General features: G+C 43.2%; 1 protein-coding gene across 4 annotated transcripts in view; it reads right to left on the bottom strand.

Moving 5' to 3' along the window:
* Nucleotides 1-4,643: 4,643 nt before the first annotated feature.
* RPRD2 (regulation of nuclear pre-mRNA domain containing 2) overlaps nt 4,644-26,721 on the bottom strand; it is a 118,334-nt gene continuing 96,256 nt past the window's right edge. For 2 of the 4 annotated variants that reach the window (XM_003892579.4, XM_003892578.4), the window contains 4 exons: nt 23,979-24,261; nt 20,908-21,165; nt 16,436-16,636; nt 4,649-10,649 (listed from right to left, as the gene is read on the bottom strand). In XM_003892579.4, the coding sequence (XP_003892628.2) occupies nt 7,876-10,649; nt 16,436-16,636; nt 20,908-21,165; nt 23,979-24,261 (3,516 nt within the window). In that variant the 3' untranslated portion in view covers nt 4,649-7,875. Of the gene's footprint in view, nt 10,650-16,435; nt 16,637-20,907; nt 21,166-23,978; nt 24,262-26,721 lie in introns of all 4 variants that reach the window. The other 2 variants (XM_009180472.2, XM_009180469.3) reach the window with 2 other exon arrangements.

The following is a 26,721-nucleotide window of genomic DNA, read 5'->3' as shown; positions in this document are numbered from 1 at the left end:
AGTCCCAGCCACTCAGAAGGCTGAGGTGAGAGTTGCTGCAGCCCAGGAGTTGGGTGACAGTGAGCTATGATTGTGACACTGCACTCCAGCATGTACAACAGAGTGAGACCCCCGTCTCTAAAAAATAAAAAGGCTGGCCCTGGTGGCTCATGCCTGTAATCCCAGCACTTTGGGAAGCCAAGGCGGGCAGATCACCGAGGCCAGGAGTTTGAGGCTAGCCTGGCCAACATGGCGAAACTCCGTCTCTACTAAAAATGCAAAAATTAGCCGGGTGTGGTGGCGGGCGCCTGTAATCCCAGCTACGGGGGAGGCTGAGGCAGAATTGCTTGAACCAGGAAGTGGAGGTTGCAGTGAGCCGAGATCGCGCCATTGCACTCCAGCCTGGGCGACAAGAGCAAAACTCCATCTCAAAATAAATAAATAAATACATACATACATACATACATACATACATACATACATAAAAAAATAAAATAAAATCAGGCCAGGCGCAATGGCTCATGCCTGTAATCCCCGTAGTTTGGGAGGCCGAGGTGGGTGGATCACCTGAGGTCAGGAGTTTGAGACCAGCGTGACCAACATGGTGAAACCCTGTCTCTACTAAATACAAAAAAAAAAAAAAAAATTAGCCAGGCGTGGTGGCACATGCCTATAATCCCAGCTACTTGGGAGACTGAGGCAGAAGAATTGTTTGAACCTGGGAGGCAGAGGTTGCAGTGAGCCGAGATTTCGCCATTGCACTCCAGCCTGGGCAAAAAAGGGTGGTACTCCGTCTCAAAAAATAAAGTAAAATAAAATAAATGAAAATAAAATCAATAAAATAAAATGCCACAATGTGGCCAGGAACGGTGCCTCATGTCTGTAATCCCAGGATTTTGGGAGGCTGAGGCAGGAGGACTGCTTGAGCCCAGGAGTTTGAGACCAACCTGGGCAACATAGCATGATCCTGTCTCTATTTAAAAAAAAGCCACAATGGGAGAGAATGTTCAGCCACATTTGCTCAATGAGCAAAGAGGTGAAAGCTTTCTGTCAAGAGCATGGATAAATTGAACTTTGACTTTGAAAACAAAACTTTGGGCTCACCTAAAATCTCTACTAAGATTTCCCTTCCCAGAACATCTCTTAGGGCTATAGAAAAACAAGCAGACACTCCCACCCCAGCTCTTACACAACTGATTTGTCAGGGCAAAAGAGGAGATCTGCCAAACACAGGAGCCAGTCTAGGTAGGGATGTGTCCATTTAGGTTCCATGCTAAAGTAAAAAACAAAGGGAAGGACAAAGTACTCTAAAAGAAGGTCCTAGATAACATCTGTAGAAGGAAATACAGGTTGAGTATCCTTATTTGAAATATTTGAGACCAGAAGTGTCTGAATCTTTTCAGATTTTGGAATATTTGCATTATAGTTACTGGTTGAGCATCCCTAATGTAAAAATCTGAAATCCTCCAATGAGCATTTCCTTTGAGTGTCATGTTGGTGTCAGATTTTGGACTTTGGATTTGGCATGCTCAACCTGCATACAACTGAGGCCCACTTCTAAGTAATCAAGATTTCAAATCATTTCCTAATCACTTTTGCCCTTGGCAATGACTATTTTAAGTGTTGTCTCTTGTAGGTGCAAAGGACTGTTAGCCAGGGAGGAGGGAGAAACAGAGGAGAGGGATGTTGTCCGTCTCCTTTCTACCATTCCAACTGAAACACCCAAAGAAAAATGTAGCAAGTTTCAAGTCCTTTTCTCTCATCTCCCACAAATCATGTGGCAAAGGATTTGAGTAATTCTCAAAAATAAGGGGGCACAATGGGGATGAGGAAGGAACATTGCTGGAACAATCCAATTTACCATGACCCTGAACATGTCCAGGGTAGACTGGTTTAGCCAAGTCAAACATAAAAACCTGCAACCTGCATTTGTGTTTTCCTTTTGAGACTGAGTCTCGCTCTGTCACCCAGGCTGGAATGCAGTGGCACGATCTTGGCTCACTGCAACCTCTGCTTCCCGGGTTCAAGTGATTCTCCTTTCTCAGCCTCCCAAGTAGCTGGGATCACAGGTGCATGCCACCACACCCGGCTAATTTCCCGCCCCCCTCCCCGGAGACAGTCTTGCTCTGTCACCCAGGCTGGAATGCAGTGGTGCGATCATGGCTCACTGCAACCTCCGCCTCCCACGTTTAAGCAATTCTTCTGCCTCAGTCTTCTGAGTAGCTGGGATTACAGGCACGCACCACCATGCCCAGCTAATTTTTGTATATTTAGTAGAGATGGGGTTTCACCATATTGGCCAGGCTGGTCTCGAACTCCTGACCTCGTGATCCACCCGCCTCGGCCTCCCAAAGTGCTGGGATTACAAGCGTGAGTCACGGCGCCTAGCTCTAATTTTTGTATTTTTAGTAGACAAGGCTTTGTCATATTGTCCAGGTTGGTCTTGAACTCCTATCTCAAGTGATCTGCCCGCCTCAGCCTCCCTAAGTGCTGTGATTACAAACGTGAGCCAGCATGCCCGGCCTGTATTTGTGTTTCCTCACTTGGCATTGAAGAACTCACTAGCCCCTCCACCCATATCTGTATTCTCAATTTTTGATTCTTCCCTAGGTGTGAACAAAGGATAGAAAAACATAAAATTTAAAAAAGAAAATATACGGTTGGCTCTGTCTGGGGATTCTGCATCTGTGGATTCAACCAACCACAGAACAAAAGTATTCGGGGAAAAGGTAATAAAAATAATTAAAAAGTAACACAAATTTCAAAACCGATACTGTATACAACTATGTACATAGCACTTACATCGTATTAGGTATTAGTAATCTAGAGATGATTTAAAATTTACTGGACGATGTGTGTAGGTTATATGCAAATACTATGCCATTGTATGTAAGGGACTTAAGCTTTTATCTGTGGATTTTGGTATCCATGGGGGTCCTGGAACCTACTATCCCTCATGGATACCGAGGAGGGTTGACTGTAACTGCAATTATCAACTTTTACATAGATGTTGGCCTTCTTATCTTCTTCCCCTCAAACTTGTAACTAAGCAAAGGCTTCTCCTTTCTTTCCCCAGCAATTAGTCAAAAGTAACTGATACTGTTTTACACTGCACTTGCTTCTTTGCTTTAGAGTGCTTCTATTTCCTTCCACACGGGGAAGATAGAATAGGATATTTACTTAAGGGCCAATATCTCTCTTACCGATGACCCTCTCATAGCCTTGCCTATGCAGTCTCAATGAATTATTACTCAGCAATTGTGAACAGCAGCTGACCGGACTTGTCCATACAGTTACTCATAAACAAGTATGAGAAACGCCCCAATACTCCAAAACCCACTCTGATGGTGTTTGCATTGCTATGTCTACATACATAACTCATCCCTGCTATACAAGATTGGCTTACATAAAAAAAAAGTAGGCAGAGGAAATTATGAATAACGTGCCCAGAAAACCTAATGAGGAAGTCTCAAAGCTGTTGCTTCTTTAGGGGTAATCAGGTGGGCAAGTCAAGGTCCCAAGAGACAAGGAAAAAAGGGTGAGCCAGATTCCAGTACAGTCGTACACCCTACATGCTGGGTGTGTTCCCAGGCCACTGCTAGTTAAGTGTCTAGTGATACATGCACGTACCTTCACGTAAGCAAAGCTGCTATTTAGAGCCTTCTACCCTGCCAGTGACCCAGGCCTGGCCCAGAAGATGCAGTGACTATTCCTCTTTACCCCTTAAAGCCAGCATTCCAACCCAGCCTCATTGGGTTATGAACAAGGGATGGGGTAAGACAGAAGGGTTAAGTGTGGCTTCTGCACGACAGATTGCCAATATGCAGTAAGAAGGACAGATGTGGGCAAAGAATTGGCCAGAAGGATCCCCACCACCACCCCAAATCCACAATTCTACGCTTGCTTTAAAAATGCTTCTTGGCTCACAGTTGCAGTCTTTTGAAGACATGCACAAAAAATTATTAATACAGTATATCCCACTTCACCAACCACTCCCTGAACATCTAGAACCCATCCATTGTCCCTTTCCAAAATTCAATTACACAAAGGATCAAACACAAAACCCACAAGGCCATAAAGATCTTAGAGGCTCAGATTGCCTTCAGTGACGTTAAGTGCAGAAGTCAAAGGGGACATCTGGAAAAGATCAACATCAGGGGAAAAGTCAACCACACAACAAAGGAAGCCATACTTTATTAAACTGGAAAACAAAATATTGGGGACAAAGATTTTTTTAAAAAAGGAATGTCTGGAAGAGAGTAAAGTGCAAGTGGTCACGAAGTGGGTGGTCTGTGGTATCTCCGTATGTGCCTGAGAAATGTGTGGGCACACACACCACTACTCCCACCCACACCACTACTCCCACCCACACCACTACTCCCACCCACACCACTACTCCCACCCACATACCCTTGGACCAGAAGCCAATACAACCGTATCTTCTGAGATATATCCAGGCTTTTCCTTCTGCATTCTCTAGTTGGTTTCACCTTCGGCCCTGGACAGTCATGTTGGGTCTTTGCTGGAGAAAACTTAGGTTTTCCAACCATAGGCCTACTCCACAAAGCAGCAGTTTCAGCTCCTGAGAAGTTCCCTCCTATTTGCACTCACCAGGAAGCCAGGGGCCCTTGGTCCAAGCCCATCTCAAAGAAAAATGTCAAACCTTTCGAACTAGTTATTTTATTAAATGATATCAATACACATTTCAAAAGGATTTCATTGTTGTTGCTTCTAAAGCATGTACTTGTTTTGTTTTCACACTGAACACGTGAGAATATCAATCCAACATATCTATTTTAAATCTGAACAGGCGCCCCCGCCCATTTAAAAAAATAGTGGGGGATCTGGGGAAAGCAGTAATTTACAGCGGCTTCAAAACAGTAACAGCTGAAGCTCAATTCGGCAGGAACCGGTAACTTCAGGATTGAGAGTGAATATCCTGCAATTAGGAAGTTTATCGTATTCACATTATCTAGATAGGTTTGCTGTACCCCATATATATCACAAACATTTTATTCCTGGTATTGGAAAGTATAAAAGTCCTATTCTCTGCTCATTTTCCCCTCCCTGGAATCAAACCAAATTCTGTTTACTCTCAACTTTTGAGAGGGAAGAGGGGAGCAGGGAGAGAGCTCTCATCTAAGCTGACTGAAGAGTAAACTCTTTCAAAATACTTAAGGACCCTATTTCTGATACTGTATCACTGAACTTTAAGTGGTACTAGTGTATTCACAACCCCTACCAATTCTCTGTCTGTGATTTTACAGTGAGTACCAAGGACCTTACAACTTCTCACATTCTGCTGCCATATGAATCATGTCCTTGCCAAGACACACTATGTTATGCTTTCTTTAAAAAATATCTTGTTTATTTGTTTGAACTCAGGTTGAAATACAAAAGTCAGAGCATGGTCACAGAGTTTTAAATCACAGACACAGAAAGAATAAAACCCCTTTCTTTCATGTTATGAATACCAGAACTGTCTTTTTTGTTTCACTATATCACATATATACACATTGTCATCTTCATTAACTGATGTAAATGTAAATTTTAAGATTTCCTTAAAATTAATAGCTGACAGTCTCATACAAATCCTCACTTCCATCCTAAAACAAACATATTGAGGATTTTGTGGCTTAAAAAACAAAAAAGTACCCCACAAAAACCCAACTCCTTAAAAGCTCATCTTTGAAACTGTACAACAGTCTTCCTTTCATGTATTAACCATCATTGAACTTTTGAGGACAATTATCCTGCCCCAACGTTCAGGAAGCCACTTGCCTGACATCCCCACATTTTCTGATAGAATTAAATGGTGAGAGAGCCTTTTCAAGTAAACACTACTTTTAGCTTAAACGAGAGCAGCAGAGAGAATTCACATTCTTTTATTCTAGAATGAAAAACATCCCATTTAATTTCTGAGAAAAAAAAAAACCCTATTTCAATTTTGAAAGTAAAATATAATTTCCCCACCCCCACCCCATTTTCTCTTATGCTTTTCCCTAACAAATGTCTTAGGACTCAATATAACTATACTTTCTTTTCTTTGCTACACTACATACCCCATCCTACACATAAGATCGTGGTATCATGCATTTTTGTGGGGAGAGCTACAGGGCAGAGAGGGTCGAGGAAAGAAAGAACAGCTGGCTTTAAGACCAGACAGGCATTAGGAAGATGAATGACCTGCAGCATCCTAACCCCAGAACACATGGCGAGCCCAAATAAATAATAGAATAAATTACACAAAAACTCCCAAATCATGATGTGCATCTGGTTTATGCTGCTCTTTCTCTGAAAAGTAAGTTCATTCTGAGAATCATTTTCTGTCACTACATTGCCCACCCTCCCCCATCTGTAATATTCCACTGGAGGAAAAAGCAACCCCATACTTCCTATCGTTAGTTCTATACTAACTTGGAAGAAAATATGAAACTTGCTAGAATTCTCTGAAAAACTAAACACATACTGTTTTACTCATCTAACTGGAGATGATCAGTGTGTATGCCTTGGGGTAAGATACTAAATAAAAAAAAAAAATTGGAGTAAAGCAACATTTACTTTTCAGTGTCCCTAGATATAAAGATATAAACACTCAAAGTACGATGATTGTCTATTTCCCAAGTACTAGATGTAGAAATACAAACAAATCTTTCAGTCCAGGGAGAAGGAAAGCACTTATCTCGCATGTAAAACAACTAAGGGCAGAAATGGTCTTTATTTCCTATTGGGAGCGAGAGGTGGGGGTAAGACTTGAGCCTTGAAATGGGATAGACACGTGTGTATAATATAAAGGAAAATGCTACTGAGTCTTCTCCTTTAAAATATCAAGAATAGGGGTGAATAACACAACTGAAGCAAGGGGAAAAGGAAGATAAAGACAAATATTTCTCTAATAGTTAACCTTTTTGAAAACCACCAATAAATAATCACTTACATTAGGGAAGCACCGTGGTAAAATTAATGTCTACTTCTTATATTTAAAAATGCAAGGATAATATTTCTGTTGCACCTTTGTATCAATAGTCAACTGTAGTGACTGTCTTTCTGGCCACAGCAGAAGAAAAACTGAGGGAGATAAAGAAAGTCAAAAAAGAAAAGCAAGAGGCATGAGCTTGGTGCAAGACATGTGAAACTACCTTGAAAACATTTCCTATTATCTTGTTTACAAAAACCAGGCAGGTCACGTCACACCATTAATGCTTCCTTTCCTAATTTTATATACTGTAGTCACTCCTTATTTTAACCTTGAGGCTGATTAAAAAAAGATTTTAGGAGAAGGGTAAAGAACTCAACTTCATCATGCCTTTAGAAACAAAACAAATAAACTTGACAGGTTCAAGATCTCCCACATTTCCTCCCTTGCAACATCTCTTGGCTGTTAGCAGGACACAGATACACAGGGAAGGGAGCCGAGCTGGCTACAGCACATTCTAAGCTGCAAAGAGAGGGAACAGGAATCCTTCCATTGACTACTCGATAAGCCAAGCCCAAAATAACATCCCAACATTGCACATGTGGTTATCTGTACTGATGGAAGTTTTATTTCAAATGTAATAATACTCTTCAATAGATGGGGTAAAATAAAGATTGTTTTCCTCCCCACTCCCCAACCCCCCAGCCAAATGAAGTGGCTTTGGTTGTGTTTCTTTACTTTTTTTTTTTTCTTTTTTAATACAAACAACTTGGGGAAGGTAGATAAGTGCAATGGGAGGGAGGATTGAATTGAATAGTAAAACGTAAGCATATGTGATTTCTTACTTTGGAAGAGAGGCCCTTTGTTATAATAAAAAAAAAAATCGAGAAAGAGAAAACAAATAAAAACAACAACAATAAACCAAACTCCTACTTCCAATGTTCTCTAGACTGTTCAAAATGCCTTTCCCTTGGTTTCCATCAGTACCTGGGAGGGAAGAATGGGCGTTTTGGTGCAAAGAACGGAGGGCCCCTAGCAAAAGGTGGCCTGGGTCTCTTTAAACTGTGAAACGGGTCTCTGCTGAGAAAAGGTTCCCTAGGCCGAAAGTCTGGCCGGGGACTCCGTAAGATCATACCACTCCGGCTGATGGTGTCTCTGTGTGAGGGACCCAAGGGGGGCCCACCGCTGCTGTTGCTGCCTCCCCCACCTCCTCCTCCATGGGGTGGGCCCAGGTGTTCCAGAGAATGGGAGGGTAGGGTCAGGCTCTCTCGTACACGGCTAAGGCCAGGGCCGTTGAGGTCCCGTTGGGTGGGGCCCCCGTGGTCCCTGGGTCCTGGGAGTACCCCAAAATGCTCAGCCAGGGTCCCTTGAAGGAGGGAACTGTGGTCCTTGGGAAATACTGCCACAGCCCCTGCCACTCCGTGCTCTGCCAGTGGTGGGGTTGGGAAGGGTACAACTCCAGAGTGGTCAACAGGGGGTGGAGGAGGGGGTGGAGTAGAAAAGGGGACACCACTCCCACCACTGCTGCTATGTTCCCCAGGAGGGGGAGGAGGAGGTGGGGTAGGGAAAGGAATTCCACTGTGCTCTCCGGGAGGAGGGGGTGGGGCAGCATGGGCCAGGGCTGCCTCCTTTGTGAAGGGGTTCGAAAGATCCACAGAGGGTAGATGAGTGGGTGCATCTCGAGAGAAGATACCACCATGATCCTTAGGAGGGACAGGTGGGGCAGATGATGGCCCCACTGGCTCTCTCTGGAAGGGTGTCCCATGTTCCAAGGGGGATGGGGGAAGATGATGCTCAAATGTTGAATTGAAACTGTTGGAACGAAAGCTGCCGACACTCTCCTGAAATTGGGGTGCCCGTTCCTTGTATGGTGCTGTTTTAAAGCCAGTGAGGCCTCCGCTGCTCCCACCCCCAAGGGATGCCAACTCAGAGGCACTTGAAGGGCCATTGTCAAAAGAGCTACCTGATGTGCTCAGATCAAACCAACCCACCCTTGAAGCCTCACGCCCATGTCCTCTATTTCCCTTCCCAGGAACTCGGATGGACTCTACGGTCTGGATTGGCTCCCCTGACATCCTCCTATTGGATGCATTGTGATAACCCAAGGTTTCTATAGGGGCCCCCTTTTCTTCTGTGCTATCAGGCAAGTCTAAGCAGGAGGAGGAGACGCGCGTTTCTATGCGGTAGTGCTCTTCTTGTTGCTGCTGATCAGTGGTGGTCAAGGTGGGCTGGGTGAGGTTTGGGAGACTGACACCATCACCTGGAGTGCCCTTGCTGGGGGCCTGGCCAAAATGCTTATCATCTGAGGGCTTACGTGAGGCGTTTTTAAGCATATTCTTAAATTCAATCGTCGACGTGGTGGAAATGGTGGAGGCCAGGACTTTCTCCACGCCTGATGTGGGTGGGTGACCCGTGGGAGCGGCAAGGGTGTTCTGCGGAGAGAAAAGGGAACGATGTGGGACTGGGTGAGGAGAGTCTGGGTACTGCTTCTGTGGCAAACTGAGATGCCCAGTGGTAGATTGAGACAAGCTATTGTGGTTGGAGTCAGGGGTGAAAAATGAATCATTCTTACTCGGTGATGGTGACCGGTCAGACCCAGGTTCATTCCCTCTTACGCTGAAGGCACCGAATAGACCAGGGGAAGATGACAGACGGTCACAGTTCTCACTAGAGTCCAGGAGGGCCCTTACAGATGGAGGGAAGGCAGACTTTACCCCAAATTCTTGGGCTCTGTGGCTATAACTGGACAGAATTGGCTGGTACTCGGTGGTATCAGACAGCTTGCTTGATTTCAGGATAGATTTGGCTGGTTTCTTCTCTAGGTTCATCATGGCAGAGGGTGGAGGCCCTGAATACTCAAAATCTCTGTAATCCTCATCTTCTTGGAAAGAAGTATCTGGGTAGAACTTTTCCTGTGAAGAGTCCATCAGGGAAGATGGTCTCTCCATTCCATCAGGAGGCTGCTTATAGGGAGATTCACTGCCCAGACCAAAGGGTCGATATGTAGATACAGAATTGGAGAGCTCTCGGGGGTAGCTTTCATCTCTCCCAGGGGGTGGTGATCTTGTACTGCTGGGTGTTGAGGAACCAGGGCTAATGATCTTAGAAAGCAGGGACATAGTATCTACGCTGCTGGATGTGGGCTTGTCCATCATCTCATCCTGGGTGGGTGTCCCACTCCGTTCATCCCGTACTGGGGTTCCATCAATGTTGTCGATTGAGGTGCTAGTAGGGCCACGCTGGAAGTCTGAGGGATGACTCTCTGATGGGGCGCTGGACCCCAAACTGCTCAGGATTGGGATGTTTAAGTTTAAGCCACTGAAACCAGGATTACCTTTTAAGAAGTTGTGGATCTTCATTTCCAGGCTTGGGGAGGTGGACTCTGACTCCAGCTTTGGCTTGGAGACCTCTGAAGATTGGCACATGGTAACTTCAGTAGGTGGGGCAGCAGGGCTAGTATTGTGGGTAGCTGTAAACCCCAAAGAGTTGGACGGTAGTTTAAAAGTAGTGCTTGGGAGCCCTGGGCTTTGCCCAATTGAGGCCTTGCTGGCTGAGGTTGAAGAGACTTCAGAAGTGGATGAGTTAGGAGAATAGTTGAAGCTTTTGGAAATAAAAGGTTGGGCATTGGAGGGCAGATTTCTTCCCTTTATGGTAGAGACTGTGGTGTTGGCAGGGGAGGCTGAAGTGCTCTGTGAGGCAGCTTCACTGGCTGGAACTGGGTTCCCAGTAACACTCTGAAGTAAAGATGACAGGCCTGTAGAAACAAAGATTAGAGGGGTTAAAAAGAATAACTCCCTACCATGCAATGCAAACAATGTAGGCTAATCAGATATTCTCATTCATTTTGGTGAGAACCAGATAGACAAAGTGTAAGGCCAAAAGGAATCCAGACCAAACAAGCAATGGCTAAATGTCACAGAAAATACTGGGTCTATTTATCAATAAAGAGCAAATCACTGAAATGTTTCCAGTACAGTCCAGAAATAAGCCCAACATGGCACAATAAAAGGCAACAGGAAGGGGAAATTTTAATGTCAGAATCATTCATAGTTTAAGTTAGGCAAAGCAGGAAAAGAAAGGAGGCAAAATTATTCTTCAAACAACTCTTTAAGCCAGTATTTCTTAATGTTTGATCTGTGGAAATGTTTCTCTAAATGCAAACAGATCTGTTCTACCTTTCCTGTCCAACCTTCAAACCACAGTTATCTCTAATAATATACATTGTTATTTTCAAGAGGGAGACAGGGAAATGCAAATATCAGAAATTTATCTGAACAGGAAACATCTTTTTCAAGAAGCATCTCTTGGTAGAGTGTTGTTACTTTTTGGAAAACAATGCTTTCAACCATCCATTTTGGTTGTAAAATGTATCTATAATAAACATATACCACAAAGACTTACAAAGACAGACCACCAGGGACACTGGTCCTTTCACAAGAAAACACACAATCCCCATTTTATAGCATGGAAAATCCAAGGATTATTTAGTCCAGATTGACAATGATGAAATTCAACTGTGTTCACTGGCAGTCAAAACTTTCTCAGAAGCACTGAGAAAGAATTCTTCGGGGTAAAGACTGAAGTTCAATAAAGCAAACTGCTCCTGTAGAAAATTTTTTAGAAAAATATTTGACAAAAAGATAACAGAAGGTTCTATAAATTCACTTTTTTTTTTTTTTTTTTGAGACAGAGTCTTGCTCTGTCGCCCAGGCTGGAGTGCAGTGGCACAATCTTGGCTCACTGCAAGCTTCACCTCCTAGGTTCACGCCATTCTCCTGCCTCAGCCTCCCGAGTAGCTGGGACTATAGGCGCCCGCCACTACGCCTGGCTAATTTTTTGTATTTTTTTTTAAGTAGAGATGGGTTTCAACGTGTTAGCCAGGACGTTCTCAATCTCCTGACCTCATGATCCGCCTGCATCAGCCTCCCAAAGTGCTGGGACTACAGGCGTGAGCCACCACGCCCGGCCTTCAATCATATTTTTAAAAAATTTACCCAATTTCTTATCACAAATGAAAACTTTTGGCTGGGCATGGTGGCTCATGCCTGTAATCCTAGCATTCTGGGCGGCAGAGGCAGGAGGACGGCTTGAGGCCAGGAGTTTGAGACCAGCCTGGGCAACACAGTGAGAATCTGTCTCTAAAAAAATTTTAAAAATCAGCTGGGCATCATGGCGCATGCCTGTAGTCCTAGCTACTCAGGAGGATGAGGCTGGAGGATCACTTGTGCCCAGTTCAAGGTTACAGTAAACTATGACTGTGCCACTGCACTCCAGCCTGGGGGACAAAATGAGTCTCTGTATTTAAAAATAAATTAAAAAAATTTTAATATACATTTCACCCAAATTTATAGCTTTTAGTCACTGAATACACTAAAATTTTTCCTTAGTAATTATATGATTAAAGAAAATACTTCATGTGATACTTCAATTAATGTTTCCTCAAAATTTCAATTTTAACCCATATTCTAACAGAGTTAAGGTCTAAAGAATTTCAAGTCCCCTCCATCCTTGTAACATTTTAAAGCCATTTCTAAATAATGTTGTATGGTCTTTATTGTTATCTAATATTCAACAATATCCAAAAAACTGAAATAATGTTTAGTTATGATCCTCCTGAAGAAAAAAAAAAAATCCATGTTTCATTCCAAAGAGTTCCCTAGCCACATAATTAATCCCTCCTAATAGTTTCCTTTTTTTTTTCTTTTTTCTTTTTTTAAGAGACAGGCTCTTGCTCTGTCACCCAGGCTGGAGTGGAGTGGTGCGATCATAGCTCACTGTAACCTCAACCTCTTGGGCTCAAAAGATTTTCCTGTCTTAGCCTCCCAAGTAGCTGGGACCACAGGTGTGTGTCACTACGCCTAGCTAACTTTTTTATTATTGGTAGAGATAAGGTCTCACTATGTTGCCCAGGCTGGTCTCAAAATCTTGGGCTCAAGTGATTGTCCCACTTCAGCCTCCCAAAGTGCTAAGATTACAGGCATGAGCCACCATGCCCAGCCTGATTTAATTCTTAGTAATCATTGTTCTCACAAAACCCAGAAGTCCTCAAACACTAGAATGTGATATATGATAATGTAATATGATTTTTAGAAGATATTTCAGCATATTTTTCAGATATTTTGGGATAACTTCTTCAAAAGAACATCTTTTTCAGATAGATACACTACTCAAATTTCTGTTAATAGATAAAATTGTCTCTCACCACTAAATATTACTTTTCTCCAATTCTCCAATCTTTTTTTTTTTTTAATTATTTTTAAAAAGTCTTATAGAGATGGGGGTTTTGCTATATTGACCAGGCTGGTCTCAAACTCATGGCCTCAAGTGATTCTCCCATCGTGGCCTCCCAAAGTGTTAGGATTACAGGCATGAGCCACTGTGCCCAGCGAAAAGTTTTCTCTTTAATCATAACAAGTCATACTCTGCTCCTTTGCCCACTGAAGTCTCTCTTTTTTTTTGAAATGGAGTTTTGCTCTTGTTGCCCAGGCCGGCTCACTGCAACCTCTGCCTTCTGGGTTCAAGCGATTCTCCTGCCTCAGCCTCCCAAGTAATTGGGGTTACAGGCGCAAGCCACCACGCCCAGCTAATTTTTTGTATTTTGTTTTTTTTTTGAAAGACAGGTTTACCCAGTTGGCCAGGCTGGTCTTGAACTCCTGACCTCAGGTGATCCACCCCTCCCCAAAGTGCTGGAATTACAGGCATGACCCACCACACTGGGCCTGAAGTCTCTCTCTTTTGTGTTGTAAATCCGTCAATATCTAGGGCTGTGGATGACACAATCAGAACAAAGTTCTGGGATTTCGTTAACAGTCTTTGAGGAAATACATCTATTTAAGTTGCTAGATACAATCCTTTTAAAAGTCAAAGAGAATTCCACATTCCATAAGGAACCGAGTTCTGTTCAAATTTTGTCTCATCAGAAAATCCACACAGGCCAGGCGCGGTGGTTCACACCTGTAATCCCAGCACTTCGGAAGGTTGCAGTGAGCCGAGATCACACCACTGCACTCCAGCCTGGGCAAGAGGGCAAGCCCCTGTCTCAAAAACAAACAAACAAACAAATAAATAAATAAAAAGGGAGAAAGCATGAACATGTCAAACTCTCAAATTGTCCCTGATATTAGTAGTACAACATGTGCTGCAGTCATCATCAATTCTTTATTGCTGATGCCAATAGATAGGGGCTGTGGATTATTAATAATACTTAGTTCTGTGTAACAAAATTCTTCTGTATCTCAAGACAAAGCTCACTATAATATGCTTGAATGATCCACTTACATAACAGTTTAGGAAACTGTTTTACACCATTCCTTTCATAGAGAGCAGGGTTTCTCAACCTCAGCACTAGACACTTTGGGCTAGGTAATTCTTTATTGTTGGGGGCTGTCTCACACATTGTAGGATATTTAGGAGCATCCTCCTAAAGGCATCCTCCTAAGTAGCAGCCCTACCATTACCCCAGTTGAGACAACTAAAAGGTCTCCAGATATTGCCAAGTGTCCTCCCTGGAGGCCTTTGGTTGAGACTACTGATACGGAGTAAATCACTACACTGAATATACCATCCTGGTATTTGTAATTCATTTTGTAATTATATTATGGTACTTAAAAAGGGTTTCGTTGGTATCTGGAGTGTAAGAGAGTAGAGAGTAGGAAAGATTTATGAAAAAAGTTTAGAAACAGGCAGTGTCATGCACAAAACATAATTAGTACAGTTGAACAGAAAGGGTCAAATGAGAGAGATTATAGGTAGTTGAAAACAAAAATACTACATCTAAGACTCTAGTGATCCTCCTGCCTTAGCCCCCTGAGTAGCTGGAACTACAGGCATGCACCACTATGCCCAGCTTATTATTATTATTTTTTTTGAGACAGAGTTGTTCTTTCGCCCAGGCTGGAGTGCAGTGGCATGATCTCTGCTCACTGCAACCTCCGCCTCCCGGGTTTACACTATTCTCCTGCCTCAGCCTCCCAAGTAGCTGGGACTACAGGTGCCCGCAACCACACCCGTCTAATTTTTTGTATTTTTAGTAGAGTCAGGGTTTCACTGTGTTAGCCAGGATGGTCTTGATCTCCTGACCTCGTCATCTGCCCACCTCGGCCTCCCAAAGTGCTGGGATTACAGACATGAGCCACTGCGCCTGGCGCTAATGTTTAATTCTGTTGTAGAGACGGGGTTTCACTATGTTCCCGAAGCGTCATAAAAAATTTTTTTTTTTTTGGGAGACTGAGTCTTTCTCTGTCGCCCATGCTGGAGTGCAGTGTTGTGATCCCGGCTCACTGTAATCTCAGCACACTACACGTGTGTGTCACCACACCTGGCTAATTTTCATATTTTCAGTAGAGATGGCATTTCACCATATTGGCCAGGCTGGTCTTGAACTGGTGACCTTAGGCGAGGAGCCTCCCAAAGTGTTGTGATTACAGGTGTGAGCGACCGCGCCTGGCCAAATTTTTTGATAATAGATAGATCTTTCCTATTGTGTTTAGCTTTGGTTAACATTAAAATTAATAAAACTCAACATATATAAACCTGTATTAAAAGCTGGGACTAATGCAGCCCCTAGGGTGTCATGGTGTAGGTGAAATAATACTGAACTCCAGTCAAGAAATCTGGCTTTCAGTCTCGGTTCATATTGAATAGAAAGGTATGTGACCATAAGCAGGTCTTACCACCTTACTGAGCCTAGTTTCTTTACCTGAAAAGTAAGGGATTAGACTAGATAATACTTAGTCTCTTTCAGCTTTGACATTTTATAATTCTTCAGATGTTAGCTCATAGATGATAAATATAAAAATAATAGGATGGGCGCAGTGGCTCACGCCTGTAATCCTAGCACTTTGGGAGGCTGAGGTGGGCGGACTGCCTGAGGTCAGGAGTTCGAGGCCAGCCTGGCCCAACATAGTGAAAGCCCGTCTCTACTAAAAATACAAAAATTAGCTAGATGTGGTGGCGGGTGCCTGTAATCCTAGCTACTTGGGAGGCTGAGGTTGCAGTGAGCCGAGAGTGGGCCATTGCTTTCCAGCATAGGCGACAAGAGTGAAATTTCGTCTCAAAAAAACAAAAAACAAAAAACAAAACAAAAAAAAGAAGAATGACCAGCAGGCATGGTGGCTCACACCTATAATCCCAGCACTTTGGGATGCTGGGGTGGGTAAATCACTTGAGGTCAGGAGTTGGAGACCAGCCTGGCCAACATGGAGAAACCCCATCTCTACTAAAAATATAAAAATTAGCCAGGCATGGTGGTGCAGGCCTGTAATCCCAGCTGCTAGGGAGGCTGAGGCAGGAGAATCACTTGAACCAGGAGGTGAAGGTTGCAGTGAGCTGAGATCGCTCCACTGCACACCAGCTGGGTAACAGAGTGAGACTCCATCTCAAAAATAAAAAATAATTAAAAAAATAAATAAATAAAAATAATAATGAATTAACTGTGTTATACATTTTATGGCTCTGGATTCCTCAGAAATGGAATCCAGGATTAATTTAAGCCAGAGACAAACATTCACAATTCGAGTCCCTCTGGCACATGTCAGTTACCTTGCAGTGCAGGGGCTGACTGTGTCTGGGTTTTGGAAAGTGCAGACAGAATGCTCTCTGGGGTGATCTCCACCTTGGAGAGGATATTTGCCAGAGAGTTGTGAGATGTTGTCGTGGCAGGTGCAGGTGTTTTCAGGCCACTGGTGAGATTGCTGGGGCTGGTGGGAGTTCCTGGAGAAGGTCTTGATGCAGGACTGACCCCTGGTGGCAGAAAGATGAACTCAAGAAAATGCAATTCAAAATGACTTCAATTCCCGATACTTTCCACTCACTTCAATGAGTTTGATATAATTAACAGGAATTCTTCTGTGGTTGATCCACAAATGGTACATCATAACATGACATGTACAAAAAAAAAAAAAAATCTGAAAAGATTAAGATTATCTCCTTTTACTTGGAACACCATTAAAACAAACAAGTATCGGCCGGGCGAGGTGGCTCACACTTGTAATCTCAGCACTTTGGGAAGCCAAGGCAGTCGGATCACCTGAGGTCAGGAGTTCGAGACCAGCCTGACCAACATGGGGAAACCTCATCTCTACTAAAAATAAAAAATTAGCCGGTGTGGTGGCAGGCGCCTATAATCCCAGCTACTCAGAAGGCTGAGGCAGGAGGTGAACCCAGGAGGTGGAGGTTGTGGTGAGACAAGAGTTGAGACAGAGTGAGACTCCGTCTCAAAAAAACAAGTATTAAGTGACTTGCATAGTTTTGAGAGCCCCAATATTTCTTATTTATTTTTAAAAAATAGAAACAGGGTCTTGCTATGTTGCCCAGCGTGGTCTTGAACTCTTGACCTCAAGTGATCCTCCCACCTTGGCTTTCCAAAGTGCTGGCAATTACAGGCATGTGCTGCCACACCTGGACAATATTTCTTTTTTCTCCACCAAATGGCACCTACAGCTTAGAGCACTGTAGGTGCTCAATAAATACTGCTGGCTGACTGGACGCTGAGAGCCACTACAGTTGTATAACTCAGTCACTGCACAATTTTATGTGACTGGTAAATTATGTGCTTTTTTTTTTTTTTTTTTTTTGGGGGGGGGGACAGAGTCTGGCTCTGTCACCCAGACTGGAGTGCAGTGGCGTAATCTTGGCTCACTGCAAGCTCCACCTCCTGGGTTCACGCCATTCTCCTGCCTCAGCCTCCCGAGCAGTTGGGACTACAGGCGCCCGCCACCATGCCCGGCTAGTTTTTTGTATTTTTAGTAGAGACGGGGTTTCACTGTGTTAGCCAGGGTGGTCTCGATCTCCTGACCTAGTGATCCGCCCACCTCGGCCTCCCAAAGTGCTGGGATTACAGGCGTGAGTCACTGCGCCCGGTAGTTATGTGCTTTTGAAACAGCTTTTAAAATGAGATTATTTAAGAAATTTCCTTTATATTTTTACATTTTAAAACACTGGGTTGATCTTTAACTGGAACTAAAATATATAAAGAGAAAAACATTTGATATTTAAAAAAAGATAAAAAATATGAACAGATATTTCACAAAGAAACATAAGTGATAAGCAAAGGAAAAAAATTTTTAACATCTTTCATAGAAGAAATGGAAATTAAACAACTTTTTAAGGTTGGATTTGTAGACTCCACAAGGCAAGTAACTGGAGAAGGTAAGGAATTACAGAAACTTTCATATATTAGTCATATAAAATAGCACTTTTTTGGATATCAATTTAGTCATAATATATTAAAAGACTTTATTTATTTTTATTTAGTTTTTGAGACATGGTTTCACTGTGTTGCTCAGGCTGGAGTGCAGTGGCTATTCACAGGCGTGGTTACAGTGAACTACACAGCCTGGAATTCCTGGCTTCAAATGATCCTCCTGCCTTTGCCTTCCGAGTAGCTGGGACTACACGGTATCCCACCATGCCTGGCAAAATTTATTTAAAAAATTTCAGGCTGGGTGCAGTGGCTCAAGATTGTAATCCCAACATTTTAGGAGGCCAAGATGGGAGGAACGCTTGAGCCCAAGAGTTCAAGATCAGCCTGGATAACGTAGTAAGATGCTGTCTCTATCAAAAAACCCACAAAACTTAGCCAGATGTGGTGGCGTACACCTGTGGTCTCAGCTACTCAAAGGCTCAGGTGAGAGGATCACTTGAACCCGTAAGTTTGAGTTTACAGTGAGCCATGATTGCACCACTGCACTCCAGCCTGGGTGATGAAGTGAAACAAAATAAATAAATAAACGGCTGGGCATGGTGGCTCACGCCTGTAATCCCAGCACTGTGGGAGGCTGAGGCAGGCGGATCATGAGGTCAGGAAATCAAGACCATCCTGGCTAACACAGTGAAACCTCGTCTCTACTAAAAATACAAAAAATTAGCTGGGTGTGGTGGTGGGCACCTGTAGTCCCAGCTACTCTGGAGGCTGAGGCAGGAGAAGGGCGTGCACCCGGGAGGCGGAGCTTGCAGTGAGCTGAGATCGTGCCACTGAACTCCAGCAGTCTGGGGCACAGAGCGAGACTCTTTCTCAAAAAATAAAATAAATAAATAAATAAATAAATAAAAATAATTAATTAATAAAATTACATTAAAAAGTTTTATATACTTAGCTCTTTCAAAGGGTTATTCATACAAATTTTATCATTTACAGTATTCTTTTTTTTTTTTTTGAGACAGAGTCTTGCTCTGTCGCCCAGGCTGGAGTGCAGTGGCTCGATCCTGGCTCACTGCAACCTCTGCCTTCTGGGTTCAAATGATACTCATGCCTCAGCCTTCTGAGTAGCTGGGATTACAGGTACGTGCCACCACAGCTGGCTAATTTTTTCTTTTTTTTTGAGACGCAGTCTTGCTCAGTCGCCCAGGCTGAAGTGCAGTGGTGTGATCTTGGCTCACTGCAACCTCCACCTCCCAGGTTCAAGCGATTGTCCAGGCTCAGCCTCCCAGGTAGCTGGGACTACAAGCGCATGCCACCATGCCTGGCTAAATTTTGTATTTTTAGTAGACAGGGTTTCACCAAGTTGGCCAGGCTGGTCTCGAACTCCTGACTTCAGGTGATCCGCCTGCCTTGGCCTCCCAAAGTGCTGGGATTACAGGCGTGAACCACCACGCCTGGTCTAATTTTTGTTTTTTTAGTAGAGATGGGGTTTCGCCATGTTGTCCAGGTTGGTCTTGAACTCCTGGCCTCAAGTGATCCACCCGCCTCCACCTCCCAAAGTGGTGGGATTGCAGGCGTGAGCGACCACACCTGGCCCTACAGTATTCTTCATAACAGTAAAAAACTGGAAACATACTAAGTGCCTAATAATAAAGGATTAGATAAGTTACTAAATGCTATGCAGCTATTAAAAATGATGTAGATAAATATTTAATGATTCATAAAAACAGTCAAGATATGTAATTAACTTTTAAATAGCTAGTTTTGAAACAGTATATGCAACATACTTAAATTACTTTTTAAAAAATTGTTACAAATATTTAATTCTCCAAAATATTCATATACACATATACTCTTAAGGGTAAACACAAGTGGTTCCTTTGGGGTAACGGGATTATAGATACTTATTAAATTTTTTTTTTTCATTTTTCATTTTTTTATTTAGAGATAGGGTCTCACTATATTGCCAAGGCTGGTCTCGAGCTCCTGGCCTTAGATAATCTACCATCTCAGCGTCCCAAAGTGCTGGGATTACAAGCATGAGCCACCACACCTGGCCTAGATATTTACTTCATTCTCTTTGCTTATTTTCTAATTTTTCTATAATGACCCATTATTGGATTGTTTTATTTTTTATTTAACAACTAATTTAGCTGGGTGCGCTAGCTCACGCCTCTAATCCCAGCACTTTGAGAGGCCAAGATGGGTGGATCACCTGAGGTCAGGAGTTCGAGACCAGTCTAGCTAACATGGTGAAATCCCATTTCTACCAAAAATACAAAATTAGCCGGGCATGGTGGCACATGCCTGTTGTCCTAGCTATTTGGGAGGCTGAGGCAGAACTGCTTGAACCTGGGAGATGGAGGCTGCAGTGAGCCGAGTTTGCACCATTGCACTCCAGCCTGGGTAACACGACTGAAACTCTTATCTCAAAAAAAAAAAAAAAAAAAAAAAAAAATTAATTAAAAAAAAATAAATGACAGACCGGGCACTGTGACTCATGCCTGTAATCCCAGCACTTTGGGAGGCCGAGGGTGGGTGTATCACCTGAGGTCAGGAGTTCGAGACCAGCCTGGCCAACTTGGTGAAACTCTGTCTCTATTGAAAATACAAAAATTAGCCGGGTGTGGTGGCAGGTGCCTGTAATCCCAGCTACCTGGGAGGCTGAGGCAGGAGAATCACTTAAACCCAGGAGGCAGAGGTTGCAGTGAGCCAAGATTGCACCACTGTCCTCCTGCCTGGGAGACAGAGCGAGACTCTGTCTAAACAACAACAACAGCAACAACAACCACCACCCCTCCCCAAAACAGATTATGATTCAATTTAAAAAGACGGAAACTAATTTTTTATCCTCTTTACTGGGTTTACTTACCAGTATTTTTCATGACTGACGTCAAACTGCTAAGGATGGAACTGATCTTTGCCAGATCCACATTAGCCAGGTTTGGCAAAGCCAATGCTGGGGAAGGGGAAAGAGAAGTATTCACAGGCTTTGGAAGAGGTGGAGTTGCTGTCACGGTCACAGGCACTGGGGTACATGAAGAGGCCTTTGAGATATTTTCTGTTGGCTTTGTAGGTACGGAAGTGGATACAGCTGACTTCTCTGCAGGTTTTTCCTTCCTGTCCTCGACTGTTTCAACAAAGAAAAGAGATATTACATCCTATTACTTTCCAGACTTTGCTTCCTATATGAAATAACATGTCCTAATATTTCCGGATTTGGGGGAAAAGGCACTACTTTAGAGAAAACAACGACTCACTTCATGCTTTTCTGAAAAAGTCATACTCTTTGTAATTTATGATAATTCCCACCTTTAATATCTGCTTAAAAGCAATTTCCAGCTGGGGACAATGGCTCACACGAGGTCAGGATTTCGAGACCAGCCTGGTCAACATGGTGAAACCCTGCCTCCATAGAAAATACAAAAAATTAGCTGGTTGTGGTGGCAGGCATCTATAATCCCAGCTACTACAGAGGCTGCAACACAAGAATCGCTTGAACCCAGGAGGCAGAGGTTGCAACGAGCCGAGATTGCACCACTGCACTCCACCCTGGGCAACAAAGTGAGACTCCCGTCTCAAAAAAGAAAACAAAAAACAACAAAAAAAGCAATTTCCAGGATTTATCTTGTATCTTACTTTTCAATGATTCCTTTGCATTTTCTTAGTATTTGTGTATTAAATTTGTACAACTGAAGAAGCATGTTATTATTTGGTACATATTTGTGTTCTGTCTTTTGGAAATGACATTTGTCATAAATTGTCCTGTTTTTTTCTTTTCCATTAACCTGAGAACCTTCCAAGAACTTCTGTTCTTAGAAACAGAACCTCTATAGTGTTCACTGTCTTTTCCTCTGGCTTCCTGAAATTGCCCTATTGGGGGGTGCAATCAGGCACTAACTAATTTGAAACTACAACGTTTTAACTCTTGATCACCTTGAATAATTCTTTTTAATGTTTTAAAGGCTATATCAATAATGCATTAAATTCAACAGGAGTCAAATTATCTAGTAAGATTTATAAAGGCTGGGGATATAAGAGAAACAATTCACCAATTCAGGTTGTTTCTGAAAGTGTGATTAACAAACTGACTTTGGAATTCTTGATGGTCAAAAGTGACAGAGAATAAGGAATTCCAGTATAAGCGACCCCTCATCCCAAAACAGTGCTATTTAACATGAATACAATTTAAGTCACATATGCCACATATGTAAGTTTAAATTTTCCACACCCAAATTTAAAAAAAAAGAACCAGGGCCAGGCATGGTGGCTCAAGTCCACCTCCCAGCACTTTGAGAAGCTGAGGCGGGCGGATCACTTGAGGTCAGGAGTTTGAGACCAGCCTGCCCAACATGGAGAAAATCCGTCTCTACTAAACATACAAAAAATAGCCAGGTGTGGTGGTATGCACCTAAAATCAGTCCTAGCTACTCGGGAGGCTGTGGCAGGAGAATCGTTTGAACCCGGGAGATGGAGGCTGCAGTGAACTAAGATTGTGCAACTGCACTCCAGCCTGGGTAACAGAGGCAGACTCTCTCTCTCTTAAAAACAAACAAATAAAAAGAAACATGTAATTAAAAAATCTATTTTATCCATCCTAATATATCCTAAATATTTTCATTTCAGTGTTATAAACATAAAAATTATTAATGAGATATTTTAAGCCAGGCACGATGGCTCACGCTTGTAATCCCAGCACTTTGGGAGGCTGAGGCAGGCAGATCACCTGAGGTTGGGAGTTCAAGACCACCCTGACCAACATGGAGAAACCCCGTCTCTACTAAAAATACAAAATTAGCCCGGTGTGGTGGCACATGCCTATAATCCCAGGTGCTCGGGAGGCTGAGGCAGGAGAATTGCTTGAACCCAGGAGGCGGAGGTTCCAGTGAGCCGGAGATCGCACCACTGCACTCCAGCCTGGGCAACAAGAGCGAAACTCCGTCTCCAAAAAAAAAAAAAAGAGATATTTTAACTCTTTGGGAGAGTATTAAGTTTTTGCCACCGTGCTCGGCCTAGTTTCTGGACTCCAATGTGTCTGGTGTTTTTTTTTTTTTTTTTGGAGACAGGGTCTCTCTCTGTCATCCAGGCTGAGTGCAGTGACATGATCTTGGCTCACTGCAACCTCTGCCTCCCAGGCTCAAGTGATTCTCCTGCCTCAACCTTTCCAGCAGCTGGGACTACAGACACATGCCACCACGCTTGATTAATTTTTATATTTTTTGTAGAGACGGGGTTTCGCTATGTTGCCCAGGCTGGTCTCAAACTCCTGGACTCAAGCAATCTGCCCGCCTCACTCTCACAAAGTGCTGAGATTACAGGCATGAGCCATTATACCCGGCCTCAATGTATATTTTATATTTACAGCACATCTCAAGTTGGACAATCTTCATTTAAAATGCTTAGCCACAGGTAGCTAGTAGCTACTTTCCCCACACCATCTCCCCAAGACGGAGTCTCGCTCTGTCACCTGCCTGGAGTGCAATGGCATGATTTCAGCTCACTGCAACCTCTGCCTCTCAGGTTCAAGCGATTCTCTTGCCTCAGCTTCCCTTGTAGCTGGAATTACAGGTACCTGCCACCACACCTGGATAATTTTTGTATTTTTAGGAGAGACAGGGTTACACCATGTTGACTAGGGTGGTCTTGAACTCCTGACCTCAGGTGATCCGCCTGCCTTGGCCTCCCAAAGTGCTGGGATTACAGGCATGAGCCACCGCCCATGGCCTAGTAGCTACCATTTTAACAATGCAGATAACGAGCAATGATTCTTAACACATTTGGCATATCAAATCCTCAACAACTGCTCTAGAGATTATAATGCTACCTTGGTGGTCTATCTTTTAAGAAATGAAGTATCTTTTAATACCTGCCTGTGACGTATTCATTGCTGGGAAGGCAAAACAGATAAGGAATAAGTTGTCTATTAATCACATAAGGACATACCAATGATTTTTGACCCATCATCTTCCACATCTGAGAGTTCCATGTCTTCCACATCACGATTATCTGTCACGGGTTCAGGTGTGGCAGATTTCTCACTCTCCATGGTTGGTGACCGGGATTCCTCACCTCCCATTCCCTGAAAAGGAGACTCAGAACCAGTCGGGGAGGGAGCATCCATGCTTGGGGAAGGAACCGGTGATTCTTCAGGATCTGGAAGGGTTGACTTCAATTGATCCAACTTCTTCTTTAAATTGTTTACTCGGTTAGCAAAGGTTTTATATGCCTAAAAGAGAAAAAAGGAGTTTACTCCTTGGAAAAAGACCAAAAAGTTAGTTTCACTTTGTCACCCAGGCTAGAGTGTAGTGGCATGATCTCGGTTCACTGCAACCTCCGCCCCCTGGGCTGAAGTAATCCTTCCAAGTAGCTGGATCCACAGGAACACATCACCATGCCTGGCTAATTTTTGTATTTTTAGTAGAGATGGGGTTTCACCATGTTGGCCAGGCTGGTCTCAAACTCCTGGCCTCAAGTGATCCACACGCCTCAGCCTCCCAAAGTGCTGGGATTATAGGCTTATGCCACCGTGCTCGGCCGCCCCCCGCTTTTTTTTTTTAATAAAATTTTATTTTCTTAAATGAGAGATGAGGTCCTGCTATGTTATCCAGGCTAGTCTTGAACTCCAGGGCTCAAGTGATCCTCCCACCTCAGCCTCCCAAAATGCTAGGATTGCAGGCATACACCACCATCTCTGGCCACCCATTTTGACTCTGATTAGATTTTCTGATTATTATTAACCACGTACATTGCTGGCACAAAACAAGACAATATATCATCTGTCAAGCATGCAGGAGTTTCTAGTTTCTGCTTTTTATACTCCCTAAGTGAATATTACCATCTGCACAGTTGCCTGAGTTAGAAACCTAGCAGTTATCTGTATTTTCTATTCCCTTGCTCCTGTTTATCTATCCAACCAACCAATATTTATTGAAAACCTAAATGTATCTTCTAGGTACTGGAGATACAGCAAGAAATGAGACAGACAAAATAATAATAATAATAATAATGATAATAATAATAATAATAATAAAATCCAAAAATAAAACAAAGCCTGGGAGGTCAAAGGCTATTGTTTTAAAAAACAGGGGCTGGGTCTGGTGGTTCATGTCTGTAATCTCAGCACTTTGGGAGGCTGAGGCAAGGAGGATCACTTGAAGCCAGGATTTCAAGACCAGCCTGGGCAACATAGTGAGATCCTGTCTCTACAAAAAAATAAAAAAAATTAGCTGTGCATGGTAGCATGCGCCTGTAGTCCCAGCTGCCTGTAGTGCCAGCTACTCAGGCGGCTGAGGTGGGAGGACTGCTTGAGCCCAGGAGGTCAGGGCTGCAGTGAGCAGTGATCACACCACTGCACTCCAGCTTGGGTGACAAAGTGAGACCCTATCTCAAAACAAAAGTACAGTTTATTGTAAAAGAAGTTTTAGGTGTTAGAAAATCATTGCAAAGATAGTTCCCATATACCCTATATCCAATTTTCCCTATTATTAACATCTAATATTAGTATGATACATTTGTCACATTAATGAACCAATATTGATAATTATGAGAAGTCCATACTTTAGATTTCCTCAGGTTTTTTTTTTTTACCTAATGTCCTTTTCTAACCTAGGATCCCATCTAAGATACCACAGAACATTTAGTAGTCATGTCTCCTTTCTCCTTAGACTCCTCTTGTTTGTGACACTCTGCTGGATTTTCTTTTTTTTTTTTTGAGATAGAGTCTCGCTCTGTCACCCAGGCTGGAGTGCAGTGGCGCGGTCTTGACTCACTGCAACCTCTGCCTCCCGGGTTCAAGCGATTCCCCTGCCTCAGCCTCCTGAGTAGCTGGGATTACAGGCGCGCGCCCCCACGCCTGGCTAATTTTTGTATTTTTAGTAGAAACGGGGTTTCACCATGTTGGCCAGGCTGGTATTGAACTGCTGACCTCGTGATCTGCCCGCCTCGGCTTCCCAAAGTGCTGGGATTACAGGCATGAGCCACTGTGCCTGGCCTGGACTTTCATTGGTTTTGATGATCTTGACAGTTTTCAACAGTACTGGTCAGGTATTTTGTAGATTGTCAAATGAGATTTGACTGATACTTTTCTCATGGCTAGACTGGGGTAATAAGTTTTTCGGCGGAAGGCCACAGAGGTAAATTGCTACTGTGATCACACCATATCAAGGGCACATACAATCAATATGACTTTCCACTGTTGATGTTAATACTGACCACTTGACTTAATTCCTATAGATGTCCTGATGGTCTTAATTGCTAATGTTTTAAAGTTATCTTTTGAATTTTTCATTTTTTGAGAGTCGATGACCATTAGATTGTTATCATTTTGTTTTATAAATTCAAGAACCTTTATTTTATTTTATTTTACTTCAGACAAGGTCTCGCTCTATCACACAGGCTGGAGTGTAGTGGCACGATCATAGCTCACTGCAACCTCCGCCTCCCGGGTTCAAGTGATCCTCCTACCTCAGTCCTCCCAAGTAGCTGGCACTACAGGCACACACCACGACTCCTGGCTAATTTTTGTATTTTTTCTAGAGACAAGATTTCACCATGTTGGCTAGGTTGATCTCGAACTCCTAACCTCAGGTGATCTGCCTGCCCCAGCCTCCCAAAGTGCTGGGATTACATCTGTGAGCCACTGTGCCCAGCCAAGAAGCATTATTATTATTATTATTATTTTTTTTGA

This window comes from Papio anubis, chromosome 1 (genome assembly GCF_008728515.1).
Source record: "Papio anubis isolate 15944 chromosome 1, Panubis1.0, whole genome shotgun sequence".
Taxonomy (NCBI): Eukaryota; Metazoa; Chordata; class Mammalia; order Primates; family Cercopithecidae; genus Papio; species Papio anubis.
This window is presented reverse-complemented; position numbering and strand designations above follow the sequence as displayed.